Source organism: Sminthopsis crassicaudata, chromosome 1, assembly GCF_048593235.1.
Source record: "Sminthopsis crassicaudata isolate SCR6 chromosome 1, ASM4859323v1, whole genome shotgun sequence".
Taxonomy (NCBI): domain Eukaryota; kingdom Metazoa; phylum Chordata; class Mammalia; order Dasyuromorphia; family Dasyuridae; genus Sminthopsis; species Sminthopsis crassicaudata.
Window position 1 is genome coordinate 748,564,846 of NC_133617.1, and position 20,143 is coordinate 748,584,988.

A 20,143-nucleotide genomic window follows, 5' to 3' on the forward strand; every position below is an offset into this window, starting at 1 on the left:
CAGGACACTCTCTGATTCGGGGTTAGGAAGTCTCCCGGAACCCTCATCCTTCTGGATCACCAGCCTGCCCCTCTCTCCAATCCTTTCAGGGGCCGCCCACATCAGGAACCCAAGCTCGGGTCTCATGAGCTCTCAGTCCTTTGGGTCTTGCAAAGGGGGTGGATCTGAGTGGGAGCTGAGCAGGCAAGACCGCCATCTTCCCCGTGGCCGGCAAAAGCCTCCCGGCCTGGGTTTAGTACTGGACTGCCAGCCCCAGGACGGGCCAGAGCGAAGCTCCCTTACCGAACACACTTGACCTTCAGAAAGTAACTAGACCCAGAGAAGCCTCCGAGAGAGGTGGGGATCATGGGAAGGAATGAACGACCTCCAGACCTGCGACATCACTCATCTTCCCAAGTACAACTTTACAAGTACAAGGTGAGGGAGGCTAGGCACGGTCGGGGGGGGGGGGGAGATCTGGGGTTTTTAGCAGACTGAAGGTTCGCCATGAGTCAGCAGAGCAGGGAACGAGCTCGGAGAAGCCCAGGGCCCGAGACTCTGCACGGGATTCTACAGCGGCTTCTGATTCTTTTCAGGAAGGACCCAGAAATTTGGGAAGGAGACAGGAAGTGGAGGGAACTTGGGTGCAGCGAGGGCTCCAGATGAGAGGGACCCCCCCTCGAGCCTGCTGCCATGTGGAGAAGATCCCCCCATGCATTTCCCATCATGGTGTTCGGAGCAAAATGCGCGCTCCGGGCCGCCGTCATCATCTGAGTCCGGGGCAGGCGTCAGCGCCAGGGGGTGTGCTCCGGAGATAGGTGAGTCCGGCCCCAAACAGGGATCTCTGAGCCGTGTGAAAGGGTGGAGCCCCCAACGACCTTCACCCATCATATTGTCCGGGGTCTCCTTCCCTGGAGGGGGTAAGCTCCTGGCAGGCAGGGAGAAGGGGAGGCTCAGTGAAGGCTCACTGCTTGTCTCCAGGTCATGAGAGCGGTATAAACGAGGGGCTCTAGGAGACCTTGGGGCAAGGTCATTACCAAGTTAGTTGGGGAATGGAGAGAGGAAATCAGGGAGGACTTCACAGAAGAGACAGCCTGTGAATGAGGCTTTAATTAAGTGGGAATTTCAAAGAGTGGAGGGTGAAATTCCTGGCACAGGAACAAGGGTAAAGGCACAGAAGTGGGCACGTGAGGGCTGTTAGTTCCAGGAAGGGCCGTGTGGCTGGAGAAAATGGAAAGGAAAATCTGAGAACTGAACTATCCCTGCCCAGCCTAGAACATCCACCCTCTCAAGAGTCTTGGAGAAGGTCTAGTCCAATCTGCCTCTGCAAGAAGTGGAAAGGGGCTGCAGAGACCGCCGTGCCCACCGTGCCCAAGGCCGTGCCCTCTGTGCCCAAGGCCGCCCCCAGACAGAAGGGCAAAGGGATTCCACTCAAACCCAAGGATGCCAGTTCTAAACTCTGCATTTCTACCTTTTTACTCAAATAACCCACATTTATTTTTTTTCCACCCTTCCGAATGAAAAAGAAAAACCGAAGCCTTGTAACAAGTCTGCCCGACCCAGCAGAGCAAATGTCCACCCTGGCCATGTCCAAAAGCGGGCGTCTCCTCCCGAGCTCCCCACTTCTCTCCGAGCTTCATCCTCCGGCCACGAGGTGGCTCTGGAAGTGATCGCAGTGAGCGAGCGCCTTGTGAATCGACCCAGTTTATGGTTTTTGGAGGGAGGATCGAAGGCCGAGCTGAGAAGTCCGACTTTGCTTTGCTTTTCTTCCACTTCCCACCTTCCATGAAAAAGTTAACCTCTGGCCACGTCCTCGCGGCCGTCCTCCTCCTCGCTCCGTCCCGAACCCCAAGCACCATCCTCCCAGTCCAAGACGGATGAGCCCCAATTCCATCTCCTTTGGCAGGATTTATTTCCCTCCGCTTATCTCTGGTAGAAACGGCCCTGAGCGGGAGCCAGAGAGCCCAGCAATCCATTTTGTGACTCACGTCTTGGTTTCCCTGAGCTTCAAAAGGAGAGAGATACTTGCCCCAAATCCCTCAGAGCAAATCCCCCTTCAGAGCATCCGAAAACACCCAACAGAACCAGGTACGGGCAGCCAAAAGTCGGAGGGCGCGGGATCCTAGCGCTAGAAGGGATTTCCGAGATTATCCATTCCACTCCCAGATTTCCAGAGAAGAAAACCAGGGCCCCACAGGGGTGAGCCTCGCTTCTCCCTGCAGATTGTCTGTTTCTTCTCCCCACAAAATCCCAAACTCCGAAGGGCAGGACGCACGAGGCGGAAGAGAAACTAAATCCCGCTGAGACCAGAACCAGGCCGAGCCCCACCTGGGCCTCGGCCAGGCTGTGCTGAGGCTGACAATGGGCTGTTATCCTTTGACTCAGACCCTTCCAACCATCCGGGGAGTTTATTGTCCCCCAGGAAGCCCACGGGGAGTCTCAGAACTCTCAGCAGCATTGGAAGCAAGGAGGGGAGCCTTTTAAAAACAAATTCCTTCTTTTTTTTCCAAAGGAGACAAGGTGGCAGGCCCCGAACATCACAGCAGGATCCCGGGATTCAGGAGGCAGCATTCCCAGTGGCTAGCTTGCTCTCGGACAATTAAAAAACAGCCCTTGGGCCTCCTTTCCGTGGCCACCAGCATCCTCGGCTCACTGACCAGCACCAGGAACACGTCTGGAAGCTTCTACGGAGCACTAAGCCCAAGCCCAAACCCACTCTGGAAAAGCGGCCCCTCCCCAGGATACCGTGCCCAGGAGACTAGGCCCAGTGCACGTAAAGCATCCTAAAGGTGCCCAAGAAGCGCAGGGGGCGCGCTCAGATATACTGAAAATGGTTAAGTAATGCTCCTCATTCTGGGAGCAACTGGAAGCCACAGGGGATGGTCTTGTAACCAGGAAGACCCCGCGTCCCACCTCTGAAACACACCGGCTGTGTGAGCCTGGGCAAGTCACGCTGCCCGAACCCTCCCTAAAAATGCAGCTCCCTGCATGGGAAGAGAGCTTCCTGGGGGGGGGGTTCCCCGTTTCAAGGAAATCACAGCTCCAGGCCCTGCTCTGACTCCCCACTCCTGGGTCTTCCTCCAGGACCCCCACCCACCCACGCACGTGAATGTGCGCGCGCGCGCACACACACACACACACACACACACACAAAACACACACACACACACACACACACACACACACACACACACACACGGCCCTGGCTGTCCCTCATACACTCTTTCTTCTCCCTTTTGTCCCATAAACCCCTTCTCAGCCCCAGCTTCCTCCTGAGGCCTTTGCTGATGCCCATCCCTCCCCAACCACCTGGTAAGTATTTGCGTTTCCCAACTTCTCTGTGAGCCGAGGATCAGAGCTGGCGTCCATGAGAGACCTTCCCCTGTTGTTTGAGGCACACAGTAGGCATTTAATAAGTACTCGTGCCCATTCCTCCCTCCCCTTCCACGCCATGTTTGAGCCAAACCGCCGGCTTTCTGCACCCACCTGTCACACTGCCCTCTCCCGTCACCCAAACCCGGCCTTTGTGCAGGCTGGCACCCACGCTGGGAATGTCTCCCCTTAGCTCCCACTTAGAGAAGCCCTGGTTCCTTCAGAGCTCAGCGCCGCTTCCTACAGGAAGCCCGGGCTAATCCGGTCCCCAGTGACCTCACGCGGAAAGTTACTTTGCACATACTTTGTATTTCATTTTCTGTGTTAAGGCCCAAATCAATGTAAGGCCTTTGAAGGCAGAGACTGTTTTGTTTCAATCTCTAGCGCCTGGCATGCAGTAGGTGCTTCATAAGTGCTCGTTAAATTAATGATTACAGTCCATTAAAAAACCAACCAATCCATCTACCCCCGCCCTGCTGAGTCCCTGACTCGCTTTCCCTGAGGTGTCGCAGCAGTCAGCAGCGAGGGCTGGCCGCCACGGCCGCCACACTGGGCTGTCGGACACTGGGCCGACTCTGAGCGGCTCCCAAGGGGAGCTGGGCTGGGAGAGGTTGGTTCGGATAAGTGGGTCCTCACTATGACTCCTGGAAGTCGTTTGACTCTTCCTCCTCAAAGCTGGGTTCTCCCTCCCTCTCCATCTCATCCAGCTCCTCTGAGCTTCTGCCGCCTCAGGCCAATTGGCCTAGTCTGCTCCCACCTGGTGGGGAACGAGGCCCCCCTTCCAGCATCCACAGCGAAGATAAAAGGCAGAAAGAAAAAACAAAGGGAGGGCGTGGGTAGGGAGACGGGCACATGGACCAAATCCTGAAAGAAACGGAGCCCGGGTAAGGCCGGCCCCTCGCTCAGTCCCACCGCTCTTCCACAGTAAACTGGCACCTCGTGCCTTTGCTCTGGGTGGCGATGAGTGGATTCATCTCTGGCAGTTATTCATGGATCCGGATTGTCACAAGACCAGCCACCGTGCGGAGGGAGTGCCCGCTGCCTCCTTCAGAGAGCGCCAAGGCGGGAGGATGCCGGGGACCAGAACAAGAGGACGCTATCTTGCACAAGGCGGTTCTGACCCAGTCCCGGAGCCGAGTCCACTTCAGACAAAGATACTAAGGAATTCAAATGGATGCAGGGGATTCTGGGAGTAACCAGACTGGCTAAGCCCTTGCACTTCTCTAGCCCTTTAAGGTTGGGAAGCATCAGGTGAGGATCTCGCCTGATCCTCAAACTCTGTAAGACACTGGGATGATCACTGCGCCCATTTAAGAGATGAAAAAAGGCAGGTTTGCCCCGGCTCACACAACTGGAAGGGCCCAAGAGAGAATTTCTGACCAAATCCAGAGCGCTCTCGCCTGGGCGAGCCGGACGCCCGAGGAGGGGGGAATGGTGTGTGCAAACGCACAGGCAGGAGCGAGGAGGCGACGGGTAAACCAAGCTGGCCAGGGGAAAGCGTGGGGATGAGTACAGAAGGCCGGGAGTCGGGCTGGAAATCCCCCTCCCTGCTGGATGGTGCTGGAGGAGCTGAAGCTGGAGCCAGAGAGCCCGGGATGAGCCGGGAGCCTGGCGCTCACCAGCTACACGACCCTGAGCCTCCCCCAGCCAGGATCCAAGTCAGTCACAATGGTCGGGATTGTCCAATGAGATCCTATCTGTGCGAATTTGGAAGGGCCCGGAAAGGGCAGCTCTTGCTCTGACCAGAGCATCGGGAGTTGGGGCTTCTGGGAGGGCCTGACCGCTCGGAGCAGGGTGGGCAGCCGTCCATTCGTGGGGCCCCACGGGTCCTCTAGAAGGTGGCCCAGGCAGAAAAGAGACCCCAGGAGGGACAATAACCAGTGACCCCAAAGGAAAGAGAAGAAGCAAGACTGAGGGAGGGGAGTAAGGGGCCAGAAGTCTAGAAAGAGTCAACAGCAAACCCTCTTCCCAGCAGGTGAATGCTAGAACCCCCTGGCAAGAGCGAGAAGGTCACCTAGCCGTAGAAATGGAGAAAGGAGCTGCGGAGGGCAACAAGAAAACCACATCTCCCGCAAGCGACAGCCTTAAATAACTCCAGAGACAGGCAGCTCACTACCCCATGAGTCAGCTGGCTCCATGTTAACTGACAGAAAGATTTTACACATATTGAGCGTCTCTCCCAGTTGTGTGATATTCTGGTTTGTTATTTTGCTTCGGGGGGAGGGGCAGCATCAAACACAACTCTGGTCCACATCTCTTTAACTCGGTCTCCTCCGCTGCACAGGAGGGGGTGATGGGACTGGATGGCATCCCTTGTGGCTCTGAGCTTATAACAGTCTGATAACAGATCCTGCCCCTCCTTCCCCCAAGCTGCCTCTTCTCTAGATTCCCTTCCACCCCAATTCATTAATTCTGACCAAGGGAGCCAGAGGTTTCCATCACTGAGAAACAGCAGAGTTCCAACCCCCCTCTGAACCTCCCCGGAGAGCAGTTCCTTCTCGCCGTCTGCAAGAACAATAATAAAAATAATAAATAAGATATTGACCTCGTGAGACGCTGGAGGGGGAGGAAATGAGGCTCTCCATAAGGCAAGGACAATGGGGGGGGGCGCATTTAAAGAGACTTCAAGGTTCACAAGGTGCGTTACCAAGAAGATCCAGCCTCCCAATAACCCTGGCAGGAAAGGGCTACTTTTTTCCCCTGTTCATAGTTGGGGAAACTGAGACCGGCAGCCCTTAGAACCTGCCCAAGATAACTCAACTAGGAAGCATCTGGGGTAGCGTTTAAACTCAGGTCTTCCTGGCTTCAGGCCCAGTGCTCTGCCCACTGCGCTACCTGCCCACCTAAGTAACAGACAGTAGAGTAGGGCAGTGTAGTGTCGCCATGGCATCAGCCTCCGTGAATTCACACCAATACAAAATTGAAGATGGTGAGACTACTGGAGATTGGTTTCTTGTATAAACAATTAAAATGGAAAATCAGCGGCCCCGGTGTGTGACCCCCAGGGGCTCCAAGGCAGCCCACCACTCTGTTTCCGTTCCACCGAGAAGTCCCCATCTAACTTAGAAACTCCCAGAACAGTAAAATCAGCCTTTGATGGAAGGCCTTTCCTTCTCGGGTCTGGAGGTGAGTGAATTCCCCCAGAAGCCACTGGGGGAAGGCCACAGTCAGCTTCTTGCCTCCCAGGCCCCTCTGCTCCAGCCGCCGTCTCTGCCCTTCATTTGAGCATTCAGAGTTAGTGAAGAATATTTACTACACTTGAAAAATGAGCCCCACTTGGCAGGTCCTAAAATAGAGCAAGTCACTTTAAAATAAACTGGGTCAAATGTAAAACAAAAAGAAGACTCCCTGGTGGGACAGCTGGTAGGGAGGCAGGAGACCTGACTAGGAGGCCAGGGAGAGGCTGCAGATGAGCCCTAAGCCCAAGGTGAGGAAAGCAGAGCAAGCCTCTCCTTGCGCAGCCTCAGGAGAGAAAAACATGGCGCACAAGAGTGCTGCAACTCATAGTGAATGCCCTTCGCAAGGAGTTTGCAGAGCCAGCTCTGCTCCCACAAAGGTGAATCAAAGCCCCCCAAAATAGAGGCAGAGATTGGACGGAAGTTCAACTGAGTCTGGGGGTTTGAGGCAAGGCATCCGATTTAATCAAAGGCATAAAGTTCCTCATCTTGTGATATATTCCGCCAACACGCCAGTGACCCCTCAGCAATGGCAGCATGTGCCCTAAATTTCCTCAAGAAAAATGGGAATTGGCCACCAGGGCCACTGCGCAAATGATTCTATTGCTCTGGATTAATCTGCTTTTCCAAAAGATATTTCTCTTCTACATCGATTTAATCACTTTCCCTCGATCACCAAGAAGAAATAAAGTGGGTCATTACACGGGGGACTAAGTTCCGTGGCAAAGATAACACCATCTGGGGCCTCTACCCAACGGGCAATCGGCCGCCGTCTCCAATGATGGAAAGCTACAACTTCCCAATTTTCTTCCAGAAATAACTTGATCATCAATTACAACGGGAAACAATTCCGGACGCCAACGAGGGCCGGCGGGATGACGCACGCCCACTGGCCGGCTCCTATCTAAACCCATCTCAGAGGGACCCTTGATTAGATACGTAGGATTGCCAACAGAGAGTTAAAGACCAAAGTCGGGCGCAGGGAGCACGTCAAAATCAAATCCCCCCAAACCCCACCCTGACGTGTCAGGAGCCCCCAAGGATCCCTGAAAAACACTAGAACCTTGTGCTTCTCACCCAAGAACATGTTGGAGCCCAGGCTTTGGATAGGGCAAGATCCGAATTGGAATCCTGCCTCAGGCACTTCCTAGCTGGCTGACCTTGGGCTAGAATGATTGAATTTCCCAGAGTTTCAATTTCCTCCTCAGTAAAATGGCGAAGATAACAATAGGCTCCCTCCTTCTCCAGGCCGCCCCGAGGATCCAGGGGAGGCTCCCCAGAGATGATGGCGGCAAAGTTCTTCGCCAGCCCTCACCCACTGATGCGTGAACCAGCCGCTGGGAGCCCCAGCTCAGTGTCACCGCCTCAGGAGGGAGGCTTGCCGCATCATGGGCTGCCGGAGCCTCAATTCAGTGCCGAATGCTCAGGCCCTCGCTCTTTGCCCTAAAAGACCGAAGGCTCCCAGAGGGCAGGGGCTGCTGCTCTGGTCTCTGCTTCCACGGCGCCTCACCCAGAAGGCACCTCACCAAGTGACTGCTGCTTAACTAGACTTGGCGAGACCCTCAGGGTCTCCTCAGAGTAAGTCGTACCTCCGTAATGCTTTAGGGTTCACCGAACACTTTACACACATTACCTCATATTATCTCCCTCATAAAACAGGTGATATTGTGGGGCACTGAGCCTAGAGTCAGGAACAGCTGAGGAAAATCTGGCCTCGACACTTCCCAGCTGAGCAAGTCGCTTAATTCTGTTTGCCTCAGTTTCCTCCACTGTAGCAGGAGAAAGAAATGGCAAAGCTTTCCAGGATCTTTACCAAGAAAAAAACGCTAAATGGGATCACGAAGAGTTGGAAACAAGTGAACAGCAGCAAGAGCAGCGGGTTATAGGCTATATAACAGTAGCAAGAGCTATCGTTAGCCCTGTTTTACAGCTGGGAACGTTGAGAGACCTAGAGGTGAAAGGGACTTGTCCAGGGTGCACACATGTGTCTGAGAGAGAATTTAAATCCTGGTCTTCCTGTCCAAGTCCACCACTCTCCCCAGAGAGCCATGTTGGGGGCTTAATGAGGTCATTTCTCTAGGTAACCCCAAAGCTCCCCCCAACCTCCAGAAGCAGAGAAAATCCTGTCTGGCCTCTGAAGTCCTACAGAAGCTGCCCTCCCACCTTTCCAGCCTTCTCAAACCTCCATTCCCCACCACGTACCCTGCGAGCCAGGCCTAGTGGCTTCCTGGCTGCTCCCCTACACAGACCTCCATCTCCTGACTGTCAGCATTCTCACTGGCATCGCCCCCCCCTCCCCGTGACCTCCAGCCTGGAACCCCTCCCTCCTCCTCTCCCTGATGATCATCAGCAGCACCTATGGCCAGCCTTGTCTGGCTCCAATTCTGCCTCTGATTGGTGTTAATTTTTTAATTATTTTCAAACAGAGCCTCAGGAAGGTTCAGAGCAGGTTGGTGCCTTTTCTCTGTTTTGCTGTTTTCAAGTCAAAGCCCTTCTCAGTGCCCTTTCCCAGAGCCTTCCCTCTGTTAGTTATTCCCACTTTCTTTCTGTGGCTTTTTCCCTTATTAGACTGTGAGATTCTTAGGGGAAGGAACTTTTGCCTTTCTCTGATTCCCCAGCACTTAGCACACAGTAGGTACTTAATAAACGCTGTTCATGACTCAGGTTGGTTACAAAGGCACAGACCTAGAACCACAAATGACCAGAACAGAGAGAACTGTAAGGATTCACATCTCCTTTTTTATCTCAGGTCACTCACTTGGTTACAAAAGCACAGACCTAGAACCACAAATGACTAGAACAGAGAGAACTGTAAGGATTCACGTCTCCTTTTTTATCTCAGGTCACTCACTTGGTTACAAAAGCACAGACCTAGAACCACTAATGACCAGAACAGAGAGAACTGTTAGGATTCACGTCTCCTTTTTTACCTCAGGTCACTCACTTGGTTACAAAGGCACAGACCTAGAACCACAAATGACTAGAACACAGAGAACTGTAAGGATTCACATCTCCTTTTTTACCTCAGGTCACTCACTAGGTTACAAAGGCACAGACCTAGAACCACAAATGACCAGAACAGAGAGAACTGTTAGGATTCACGTCTCCTTTTTTACCTCAGGTCACTCACTTGGTTACAAAGGCACAGACCTAGAACCACAAATGACTAGAACAGGAGAGAACCGTAAGGATTCACGTCTCCTTTTTTTACCTCAGGTCACTCACTTGGTTACAAAGGCACAGACCTAGAACCACAAATGACCAGAACAGAGAGAACTGTAAGGATTCACGTCTCCTTTTTTATCTCAGGTCACTCACTTGGTTACAAAGGCACAGACCTAGAACCACAAATGACTAGAACACAGAGAACTGTAAGGATTCACATCTCCTTTTTTACCTCAGGTCACTCACTAGGTTACAAAGGCACAGACCTAGAACCACAAATGACCAGAACAGAGAGAACTGTTAGGATTCACGTCTCCTTTTTTACCTCAGGTCACTCACTTGGTTACAAAGGCACAGACCTAGAACCACAAATGACTAGAACAGGAGAGAACTGTAAGGATTCACATCTCCTTTTTTACCTCAGGTCACTCACTAGGTTACAAAGGCACAGACCTAGAACCACAAATGACCAGAACAGAGAGAACTGTTAGGATTCACGTCTCCTTTTTTACCTCAGGTCACTCACTTGGTTACAAAGGCACAGACCTAGAACCACAAATGACTAGAACAGGAGAGAACCGTAAGGATTCACGTCTCCTTTTTTACCTCAGGTCACTCACTAGGTTACAAAGGCACAGACCTAGAACCACAAATGACCAGAACAGAGAGAACTGTAAGGATTCATGTCTCCTTTTTACCTCTGGTTCCCAATCTCCAGCACAATGCCTGGCACATAGTAGGCACTTAACATGAATGACTCAAGAACTTGTCACAACTCCCTTTTATCCCCAAAGTGCACCTTGAGGGCTTAGGATCTGTGTGATCCTGGACAAATCAATTCCCACTTTGCCTAGGTCTTTGTTTTCCCTTCTGTAAAATCTGATGACCCAGAACATCCCTTCCACTTTCAAAGTTCCCATGAAATCAAGCCCCATTGGGGAGAAACTTGGCCCAAGTTACAGGCAGAGCAGAGATAAGGCCGGGGGCTTGGCCACTGGCCTCCCAGCTCCTGACTCCCCCCACAATCCCAGGCCCTGCCCAACACAAAATCATTTGGAGATGAGTCTACGACGCCACATTGGTCTGTGAAAACTGGCCATGTGTGATAGCTCTAGATTCACCGCTGCGTCTGATTCACCAGGATACCCCAGATCGGAGAGAACGGGCCGCGGCGGAGGGGGGCAGAAAGAAAGGAGGCAAAAGTCCAAATAGGGACAAAAGTGATTATAAACCTTGGCAGAAATTAAGATCCAAATGTTATCCACATACACGCACTCTCCCGTGCACGCACGCTGCTCCACTCAAGAGCCCTTTTCATTTCCATCCAAACTAGATTAAACTTTGCCCGTCAGCATAAACACAAGGAGAGACATCAAAAGGCGGGTCGCTGCACAATTCTGGAAAGGCTTCTCGGGCACAGCTGGAAAGCCCCATTCACAGTTACTGAGAAGTCATCACAGAGAGACCCGACTCAAGTCACCAGCAATTCATCACCGAGCATTGGGAAAACAGAAAGGAAACCGAGAGCACTTACCAAGTTATGATTGGTGGAGTTAGAATCATCTTCTGGGAATGGGATGTAAACAGCTAAGGCCACACAATTGGCAAAAATCGCCAATAATATAAATATGTCGAATGGTCTGGAAAGTCTGGTTAAGGATAAATGTGTCTGCAGGAAAGCCCGTGACCCCTCAACCCCCTTCCATGAGACTTTCTGAGTAAAACAGACGCCCCTCCTGGAGACCCGGGGCTTCCGGCAGGATGGGCGAGTCTCCTTCCCAAGATCCATCAGCATGAGCGCCCAGGGCCCCCCTCACCATAGTACTTATTAAGGTCTAAATTTTATTTCAAAACTGAGGCATATTCCCATGAGGCGAGGCTCTCAGCAGGTTCCTATTTTCTTGTTTTGGAGGCCAAATCCCCAGTTGGCCATCTAGTTGACCTGAGACAAGCGACTTCCTCAGATAACTGTCATCGCCTCGGTAGTTCTGGAGCAGCTGGGTGGCCCAGTGGCTGGAGCACCAGGCCTACAGTCAGGAAGACCCGAGTTCAGATTCTGCCTCAGACACTCACTAGCTTGTAACCCTAAGCAAGTCCCTTCACCCTGTTGGTCTCAGTTTCCTCTTCTGTAAGATGAGCCAGAGAAGGAGCTGGCCAAACACGCCAGGACTCTGCCGGGAAAACCCCAAACGGGTCACAGAGAGTCGGACGTGACCGAACCATAGCAACAACTCACCCGGCCTCATCCGGGAGAACGAGATGGGGGCAAGGCTCCAGTTTGGGCCTCTGAATGCCGGCTCCAGCGCCTACTATTTATGTCCACTAGAAACCGGCCACTCGGCCTCTCTGTTGGGGTTGGGCCGGCAGATCCTGCCCACCGCCTCTTTCTGTCCAGAGCACAAGCTAAAAGAGACTGGAAAACTACAATGGAAAAGGGGAGTGCAGTTGAGCGAGCTCTGGAGCCAGCAGCTTCTCCATTTTCTGTCACCCCCAAGTGACATCCAAAGGCTTTCGGGCTTAGGAACTTGGCCTGCTCCTAACTCACCACTCCTGACCTCTCAGCCCGCTCCAAGCACCCTGCACTTAGTGACCTCGGCCTCCCCTCCCGCAGGTCACTCCATCTCTACTTCCAGGTGTGTTTTCTGTCCCCCACACCTGGAATTCTCCCCCTCCTCCCCTCTGCCTCCTGGTGTTCTTCCCATCTCCCCCTTCAGCAGGGAGCCTTTCCTGGTCCGGCTAATGCCTTCCCCCTCACATATCCGCTTTCTCCTGTCTATACCTTGCTTTCACCCAGTGGTTTGCGTGTTCTCCCTCCTGCGAGACTGAGCTGGAAGGTAAGACTGATTCCACCTCTCTGTATTCCCAGCATTTAGCCTGGTGCCCAGCACACAGTAGGTACTTAATACATGCTCCAGACTTGCCTTAAAGCAGCAGTGCTTTGGACTAGAGCTCAGCTTGTTTGCTTTGTCCTAGGCAGTCACTGGGCTTGAATGGGAAGTGCAGGGAGTTACCAGCAGACACTTCCCCAGAGCCCCGCTCAGAGTTCCCAAACGAGGGGGTCCGGTTCCAAAGTCTTCATCGAGACCAGCCTCCAATGGTGCCTCAACTAACCATTCTGGGGTCAGGAAGACCCAGTGGCTGCAGGCGCCACATCCCCCACGGTGCCTTGGGGGGGGGGGGGGTCTGGCTTTTCACGAGTGAAGGACCTTGTGAGCAGCCGAGCTAAAGTGCTCACCTAAAGTCAACCAGACTCAGAGTTTTATCACCCAGGAAGGGCCCTGACCCACAGCCCCGAGCCGTGCCCTGAGAGTGTGCCCCCCCCCCCAGTCTGTTCCTCTCCTCTTAAAGAAAAGGAAACTGTGCAGTGGTTAGAGCCCCAGCCCTGAAGTCAGGAGGCCCTCAGACACTGAACACTTCCTGGCTGTGTGACCCCGGGCAAGTCACTTAACCCCAATTGCCTCAAAAAAAAAAGAAGAAGGAGGAGGAGGAGGAGGAGGAGGAGGAGGAGGAGGAGGAGGAGGAGGAGGAGAAGGAACAGGAAACTGAGGCCAAAGGAAGATAAATACATCAACCAAAGCCATGCAAGTGACAGGCATCAGAGCTGAGAGTTATATTCAAATCCTTTGCCTCAAGAGCCAGTGCTCCGAGGTCCCCTCAAAATGTCTGCCTGAGAAAGCCCCGAGGACCGCTTTGCCTTCAGCGGAACCTAGAAAACAAAGTCCATGTTGCTTTTATTTTTTTTGGCCTAGACCTCAACTGTCACCTGTGGGAGGGCCTGCCAGTGAGGAAACCCTCTCCCTGACACACCAGCATCCTCCATGTAACGGGGCACTAAATAGCCAAGACCTCGTGTGACCTGTTCCAGATCACCATGCTGTCCAATCTCTGACGCAGAACTGGAACCCAAGACTTTCTAATCCCAAGCCTAGAACTCTATGCTGCCTCTCCCCAACCATGTCGGTCTCCTCAGGATCTGCAGGGAGGAGAACAGAGTTAAGGGCTCTAGGAAGAGATGTTCCCAACCCCCTCGAGGTTCTCTGAATCAGAAAGGCCATCTGGCCCTAGGAACTGGGTTTCCTGGAGAGCCTCATCAGTTAACCTTGGCATTCATTTTGGCCAAGGTCAGTCGGACAGGGCAAATCGGGGTCAACCAGGACAACCTTGACCAAAAAGCTGCCTCTGGAATCATACTTTTTTTTTTTTTTTTTACAATGACATAAGGGAAATCCAAGCGTCCATTTGGCCCAGTTTCTTTCTGCTTAAAATTGCATACAGCCATTCCCGAAGCCGAGGCGAAGTCCTCCGACCTTTTCACTTGTTGTCCGCCAACCTATGAAACGTGTGAAACCCCGCATCGTGAAGGAAGTGTAACGGCCGTGGAGCTCTCGCCTTGCTGTCCGTCGCGCTCCCACGTCCCTGGTTTTCTTTGAGCACCCTGCCATCTCTGCCCCAGGAGCTCGCCAGAAGAAATCTCCAGCTGCCCAGACTGGTTCCAGCTCACCCGGGGCACGTGGCACCCACTTTCCCACGGCTCAAGGGCATGCTCTGTCCCACCACATACACGGACCCTGCGGTCCTCTCCCTACGCTGAGAGCCGAGCCCAGACTCTCCGTGTTTGGTCGTCAATTCAACTCATCAAGTCAGCACGCTCCCCGATCCCAACAAGGCGAGCCAAATGGGCCACAGATAGTCCGGGATTCTCTTCCGTGCAGCTTCTCCTTCAGCACCCACCTCACAGGGCTGGCTTTGCTCCAAATCCACAGTGACCCCCGTGCAGCCCAGAGCGTGTGCTCGGGGGGTGGGGAAGGGAGGAGGCTGAATCCCAGATCCCGGAGGAAAGAGCACCTGGCCTTCCCTGTCACTCCGGAGACAGCCACTGACCCCCTGAGCTCGACTCACACTCCTTGACACAAGAGGGCCTCTCTCTCGCTGACGGCAATCGGGGCACACAATTACACAAGGACATATAGCAGTTCCACTCTCTCTGTCTCCAAGTGAAAAACCCACTCCAGAGGGACACATGGGTGCTCTGCAATTGGTCATCCCCCCCCCAAAGGCTAGGACAAACCCATAAGCAAAAACCCATAAGGGAAGCTCTAGATCCTGAGGGAGAAGAGGCACCTGCGTTAGAAAAGTGTGACAGGGGAAAGAGAGGACGGGGGGAGGCGGAGGGGCTGCCTCATCCCAAATCCAGGAGGTGCGTCCCAGCTCTTTCCGGCCACGTCTCCCCTTGGGTCTCCATCTGTGGTTGTCCAGCAGAGACAGAAAGAGAAGTGCTGTCCCTGGCGGTCTGAGGCCCAGAATGAACCATGGGACACAGAGGCTTAGCTCCATGGCCTTCCACAGCCTCTCATCTGAAGGTTCCCCAAGAGGTACAGCCCTCTGAGCCTGACTGAACAAGAGGACCTTCTCCCTTGCTAGGAAAAGTCCTGAGCTCTGCTGGCCACACAAAGAAAATTCGGGCCACTGGATCACGTGGGCAAAGAGGAAGCGCCATGGCGCGCTCCTCCTCGGGCCGAACCAGTGGCCGTCGCTTTTGTTCAGGCTCGAGAAAGGAATTGGGAAGAAAAACAAATGTATGGGGAGGGCTGAGAGATGGGAAGGAGAGCAGAAGGGCTAAATCTGGGGTCTGGGATACATCAACCATCTTGGGGCATCCGAAGTTCAATTTTAGAAATACGAAGGAGACACCCACACACGGACTGCGGCTCAAGGACATAGGCCGAATTTTTTCCCCCTAAAGCCGGCAACTGCAAATTCCTGAGCTCAGAGAGCAGCTCCAAAGTCAGAGGGTGGAGGGGCCAGAATTAGACGGCGGTGTCGGAGAACACACACACACGCACACACACACACACACGCACACACACACACGCACACACACGCACACACGCATACACACACACGCACGCACACACACACGCACACACACACGCCCCTAGCCACAGTCCCTCACAGTGTCTAACACTTCAGTGGACCCAGCCTAAGGAAATTCCAGGGAACCATGGGAGGGAGGCAAGAACAGGGAGTCTCCTCTGGTTTCAAAAGACCATGCAAGCTGTTGGAGATCCAGAAGTCATTAAATCTAACCTTTCTCTTTTTACAGATGAGGAAACTGAGGCACAGAGAGGTTAAAGGGACTCGCCCATTCTCCCCCACGGGATCATCAGAGCTCTAGAACCGGAAAAGTCCTCAGAGCACAGCTAGTCCGATACCTTCATTTTATAGATGGGGAAACCGAGGCACAGAAAGGTTTAAAACTGTTTGCTCAGGGTCACAAAGCCGGTTAAGGCTCTGAGATGGGATCTGTACCCGGATGCAATCTTGTTAAGCACCTGAACAATGTCCATTAAGCAGAGTCTGGGGAACAAGTTCCAGATAGCAAAAGGAAAGAATTCTGCTAAAGATCAAACCGGCTTCTTTTGCCAGAAAATTCCAATCAGTCTATTTTTTTTTTTTAATTCTCTTTTTAAAAAACAAAATGGGCTCCAGGCCCTGAACTCGAAGCCAAGAGAGGCCGGAGCGGCTGCAGCTCAAAGCACTCCCTGAACATGGCGCCTCTCTTCTTCCCAGACTGACTACCCTGCCATTTCCAAAAGCCCCTTCCCCCAACAGAAGGCTAAATATAACTGTGGAGCTCACCCCTTCCCAAGCCGGGGAGCTGGAGTTCAAGAAGGAAACAAGCTCATCCCGTGCCCCCCACGCTCCTGGCCACCGTACCCCCGAGCACCCGGCCGCCGTGCCCCCCACGCTCCCGGCCGCCGAGCCCCCCACGCTCCAGGCCGCCGTGCCCCCCACGCTCCCGGCCGCCAAGCCCCCCACGCTCCAGGCCGCCGTGCCCCCCACGCTCCAGGCCACTGTACCCCCGAGCACCCGGTCCTCTGAGCGCACGAGACGGAGCGGCTGGGGAAGGGGCCAAGCCCAGGGCAAGGCAGCCCCGGAAAAAGGATACTTCCACTCTACGATGCTGATGCAGGCCCTTCGGATGGGGTTGTTCAGGGAGAAGCAGAAAAGGGCCCGGGCCGGGCGGCTGCTCGACGAGCTCCCCTGTTTTTTGCTCTTGGCATATTGCTGACGTTTTCTTTGGGACAGAGACCCGACAGGCTGGGGGGTGGAGGTGCTCATAGTCTGGGCGGCCTTGGCTTGACGAGCAGCATCGATCGCGGCTTGCCAGGAGAGGACCGTCGGCTGGGAGCTCTTCGGCCGGAACGGGGGTCTGTCACCGGAGACGGAGTTCCTGGGGCCTCTTGCATAGTTCGCCTCTGAGGGGTCGGAGAGGGAGGGAGGAAGGGGGGAGAAAGAGAGACAGAGATGGAGGGGGGAGAGAAAGGGAGAAAATGGGCAAGAGAGAGGAGAGAGAGAGAGAGAGAGGAGGAAAGGAAAAAAGAGGGAATGAGAGAGAAAGGAAGGGAGAAAGAGAGAGAAGGGAGGGAGAGAAAGAAGGGAGGGAGGGAGAGCGGAGAGAGAAGGAAGGGAGAAGGAGAGAGAAGGGAGGGAGAGAAAGAAGGGAGGGAGGGAGAGCGGGAGAGAGAAGGAAGGGGGAAGGAGGGAGGGAGGCAGAAAGGAGGGAGGGAGGGAGAGAGAACAACATGAATAAGTTCTGCAGCTGAACAAGTGTATACTACGGGGTTTTTTCCCCCTCCAGCTTTTTACAATGCAGTTTCTCACTCACTCAGCAGCTATTTGTACCCCCAAACCTCAGGCCTTACTTTCGGAGGCCCGGGACTGTCCACCAGAGTGGAGGCAGAGACAATGGGTTTTCAAAAAGCTCCCCAACTCCATTTTCCTCTAGTTTTGGTCTCAAATGAATGAAAAAAGCCTTTCCCAGGCTCTCATCCCGTGCCAGGCTCCATGCTCTCCCGAAGGTGGGCCATCTGCCCCGGCTCGGGCCCCCTCCTGAAATTGCCCGAGCTCAGGGAACCCAGGGAAGGGAGGCCCCCGTGCCAGAGGATGGCCCGTCCCCAGGGTGATGGAGCCGCTTCCTTCATCAGCAAGGACAGCAGCGTTCTTTCCAGCTCATGAAAAAGCATCCTCCCCTGGCATCCGGGCAAAGCAAATAATCTGGATTATGTCCCCACGCTTCCTTCAAATGAAAATTCATGAAGCCTGGCATTCATTTCCTCTGCTGGCTTCTGAAGCCATCCTGTCTCTTGGCATTTTGGAACCACCAGCAGTGGCCCGGGCCGGGGTCCTCCTCGCCGGAGTCGGGATCCCCCCCTCCCCCAAAAGCCATCTGGAACCCTGGTGGGCCGGCCCTGCGTCCGGACATCAACGGGGTCATTTGCGTGAACCTTCGGTCGCTGGCGGGCAGGGCGGCCCTCCGAGGCTGCTTCTGCCTGGGAACATGGCTGAGAGCGGTCCCCGGCAGAACCAAACGTGTGCACTGGGAATCCTGTCATACTGGGAGGGGGGGCAGGGAAAGGGGTCAAACAAACGAGAAGGGGCGAGTCTGGGAAGGAACAGCCGGACAGCTGGAGAGGGCAAAGTGCGCCCGGCTCAGAAATAAATAACATCAAGGCCCAGGGGGGCCTCTCCCAGCCCAGGCCGGGGCCCAGACTCCTTCTGGCTGTGCACGTTTCCCTTAAGTCACTGGGGCACCTGAGGGTGCCCTGGCCCCCCTGGGGTTCTGCCTGGCTGTCTCAGAGCCATCTTGGGACCCCGAGGAAGGGAATCTGGCCTCCAGCCTCGAGCCCACCCACCCTGTAGGGCCGGACACACCTTTCCCTCAGCCAGGAGAGCCCGTGGGGGCCGCGGGGCCTCCCTGGGGCCCTGGAGAGGAGCAACTCTCCTCCAGGGTTAGGGGTGCGGGGCGCCCCAGGGCCCCGGCCCAGAAAGCCAGAGCAAGATCGGGAGGGAGGGCGCTGGCGGCCAGCACGTGTCTCCCAGGTCGGGGAGCCGCAGGAAGCGCTAGGGCTATTGCTAGGTTACAGGCCACTCGAGATGGTGGGAAGGGGGGGGACAGGCCGGAATCCTGGGTCCCCGGGACAGGGAGGGGAGGGGGGCAGAGTGGGAGGGATGTCACAGCGAGGCCAGAACACGGGACGAAAGGCTCCTGTGGGGCGGGACAAGCCCCCCCCTCTGAGCCGGCACCCAGAGGGGCGCCGAGAAGCTGATCCGCCCCAGCCCGGGGCTGCACGCCGGCCGGCCCCCGCCCCCGCCTGCACCCCCTCCACGCACCGGCCCCCCGCCCCCGCCTGCACCCCCTCCACACACCGGCCCCCCGCCCCCGCCTGCCCCCTCCACACACAAGCACACACGCGCACAGGCAGTCTCACACACGCGCGCGCACACACACTCACACCTGACAGCGCTGGGAAAGTGAAGCCCAAAAGTGACCTCGGCCGGAGGACCTCCCCCCCACCCCCGCGCCCTCGTTCTGGATGAAAGGCGCCCCCCCTCCCGGCAAGGGGCCGAGGGCCCCTCCTCCGCCACCGAATGTGTCGCTGCCAGGAAGCTGGAGCATCCTCAGGCCGGGCCTGCCCCCCCTCCCCATCCTCCATTCCTTCTTGCCTCCATCCCTCCATCCCTCCGGCCTCCCTTCCCCCTCCCCCGAGCCCGCACCTTTCGCTTGCTGCTGCTCCTCCTCCTCCTCCTCCTCCCGCCTCGGGGGGTTCATTTTTTTCATCATCATCATCATCCTCCTCCCGGACCATTTATCGAGCGCCTGCTGTGTGCGTGTGCGCGCGGCGGCCGCGGGGTACGGGAGCGGGGCCGGGGGCGCCCTTGGGCCGCCGCGCGGCGCGGTGCCCGCCCCTGCCCGGCCCTCCGAGCTCCCTCGGCTCTGCCCGGCGGCGGCGGCGGCGGCGGCGGCGGCTCCGGCTCAAGGGCGGCTCGGGCCCCGCTTAGGTCTCCTCCTGGCGGCCGGGGGCGGTGCGGGGGCCGCTCGGGCCGCCCCCCATGCCCGCCCGTACCTGCCCGTGCCCGCGCCCGTGCCCCGCGCCCGCCGCCGCGCAGCAGCTGCCGCCTCCTCGCCTCCCTCCCCGGGCCGGCCCGCGCCCGCCGCCGCCGCCGCTCACATCCGGGCCCCGGCGGGCGGACCGGCGGGAGGGCAGGCGGGAGGAGCGGCCGGGCCGGCGGGAGGACGCGGAGGGCGGCCGGGAGGAGCGGCCGGGCCGGCGGGAGGACGAGGAGGGCGGCCGGGAAGCAGGGGCTCGGCCGGGCTGGCTCCGCACGGGCTCCGCGCTGCTGCCGCCTTCGCCCCGCGCCGCCGCCGCCGCCGCTGCTGCAGATGCTGCCGCTGCTGCTGCCACCTCTGCCGCCGCCGCTGGCCGCTCTCCCTCCTCCCTCCGCTCGGCGCGCTCCTCCTCCTCCTCCTCCTCCTCCTCCTCCTCCCCCCGGCTCGGCCCGCTGCCAGGCCCCTCGCCTCCTCCCCACCCCCAGCCGGGCGGGGGATGAGCTCGGGCCCAGCGGCCCTTCTCCGGGGCGCTGTCCCCAGGCGGGGGGCGGGGGGGGGG

General features: G+C 56.0%; 1 protein-coding gene across 9 annotated transcripts in view; it reads right to left on the reverse strand.

The window, feature by feature from the left end:
* Positions 1-19,485, reverse strand: part of CACNA1D (calcium voltage-gated channel subunit alpha1 D) — a 292,709-nt gene extending 273,224 nt beyond the window's left edge. For 6 of the 9 annotated variants that reach the window (XM_074284465.1, XM_074284469.1, XM_074284467.1 and 3 more), the window contains exons 1-3: positions 19,251-19,416; positions 16,642-16,951; positions 11,227-11,332 (exon numbers count right to left, since the gene is read on the reverse strand). In XM_074284465.1, coding sequence (XP_074140566.1) covers positions 11,227-11,332; positions 16,642-16,951; positions 19,251-19,326 — 492 coding nt within the window. In that variant the 5' untranslated portion in view covers positions 19,327-19,416. Of the gene's footprint in view, positions 1-11,226; positions 11,333-16,641; positions 16,952-19,250 lie in introns of all 9 variants that reach the window. The other 3 variants (XM_074284468.1, XM_074284463.1, XM_074284470.1) reach the window with 2 other exon arrangements.
* Positions 19,486-20,143: the final 658 nt, after the last annotated feature.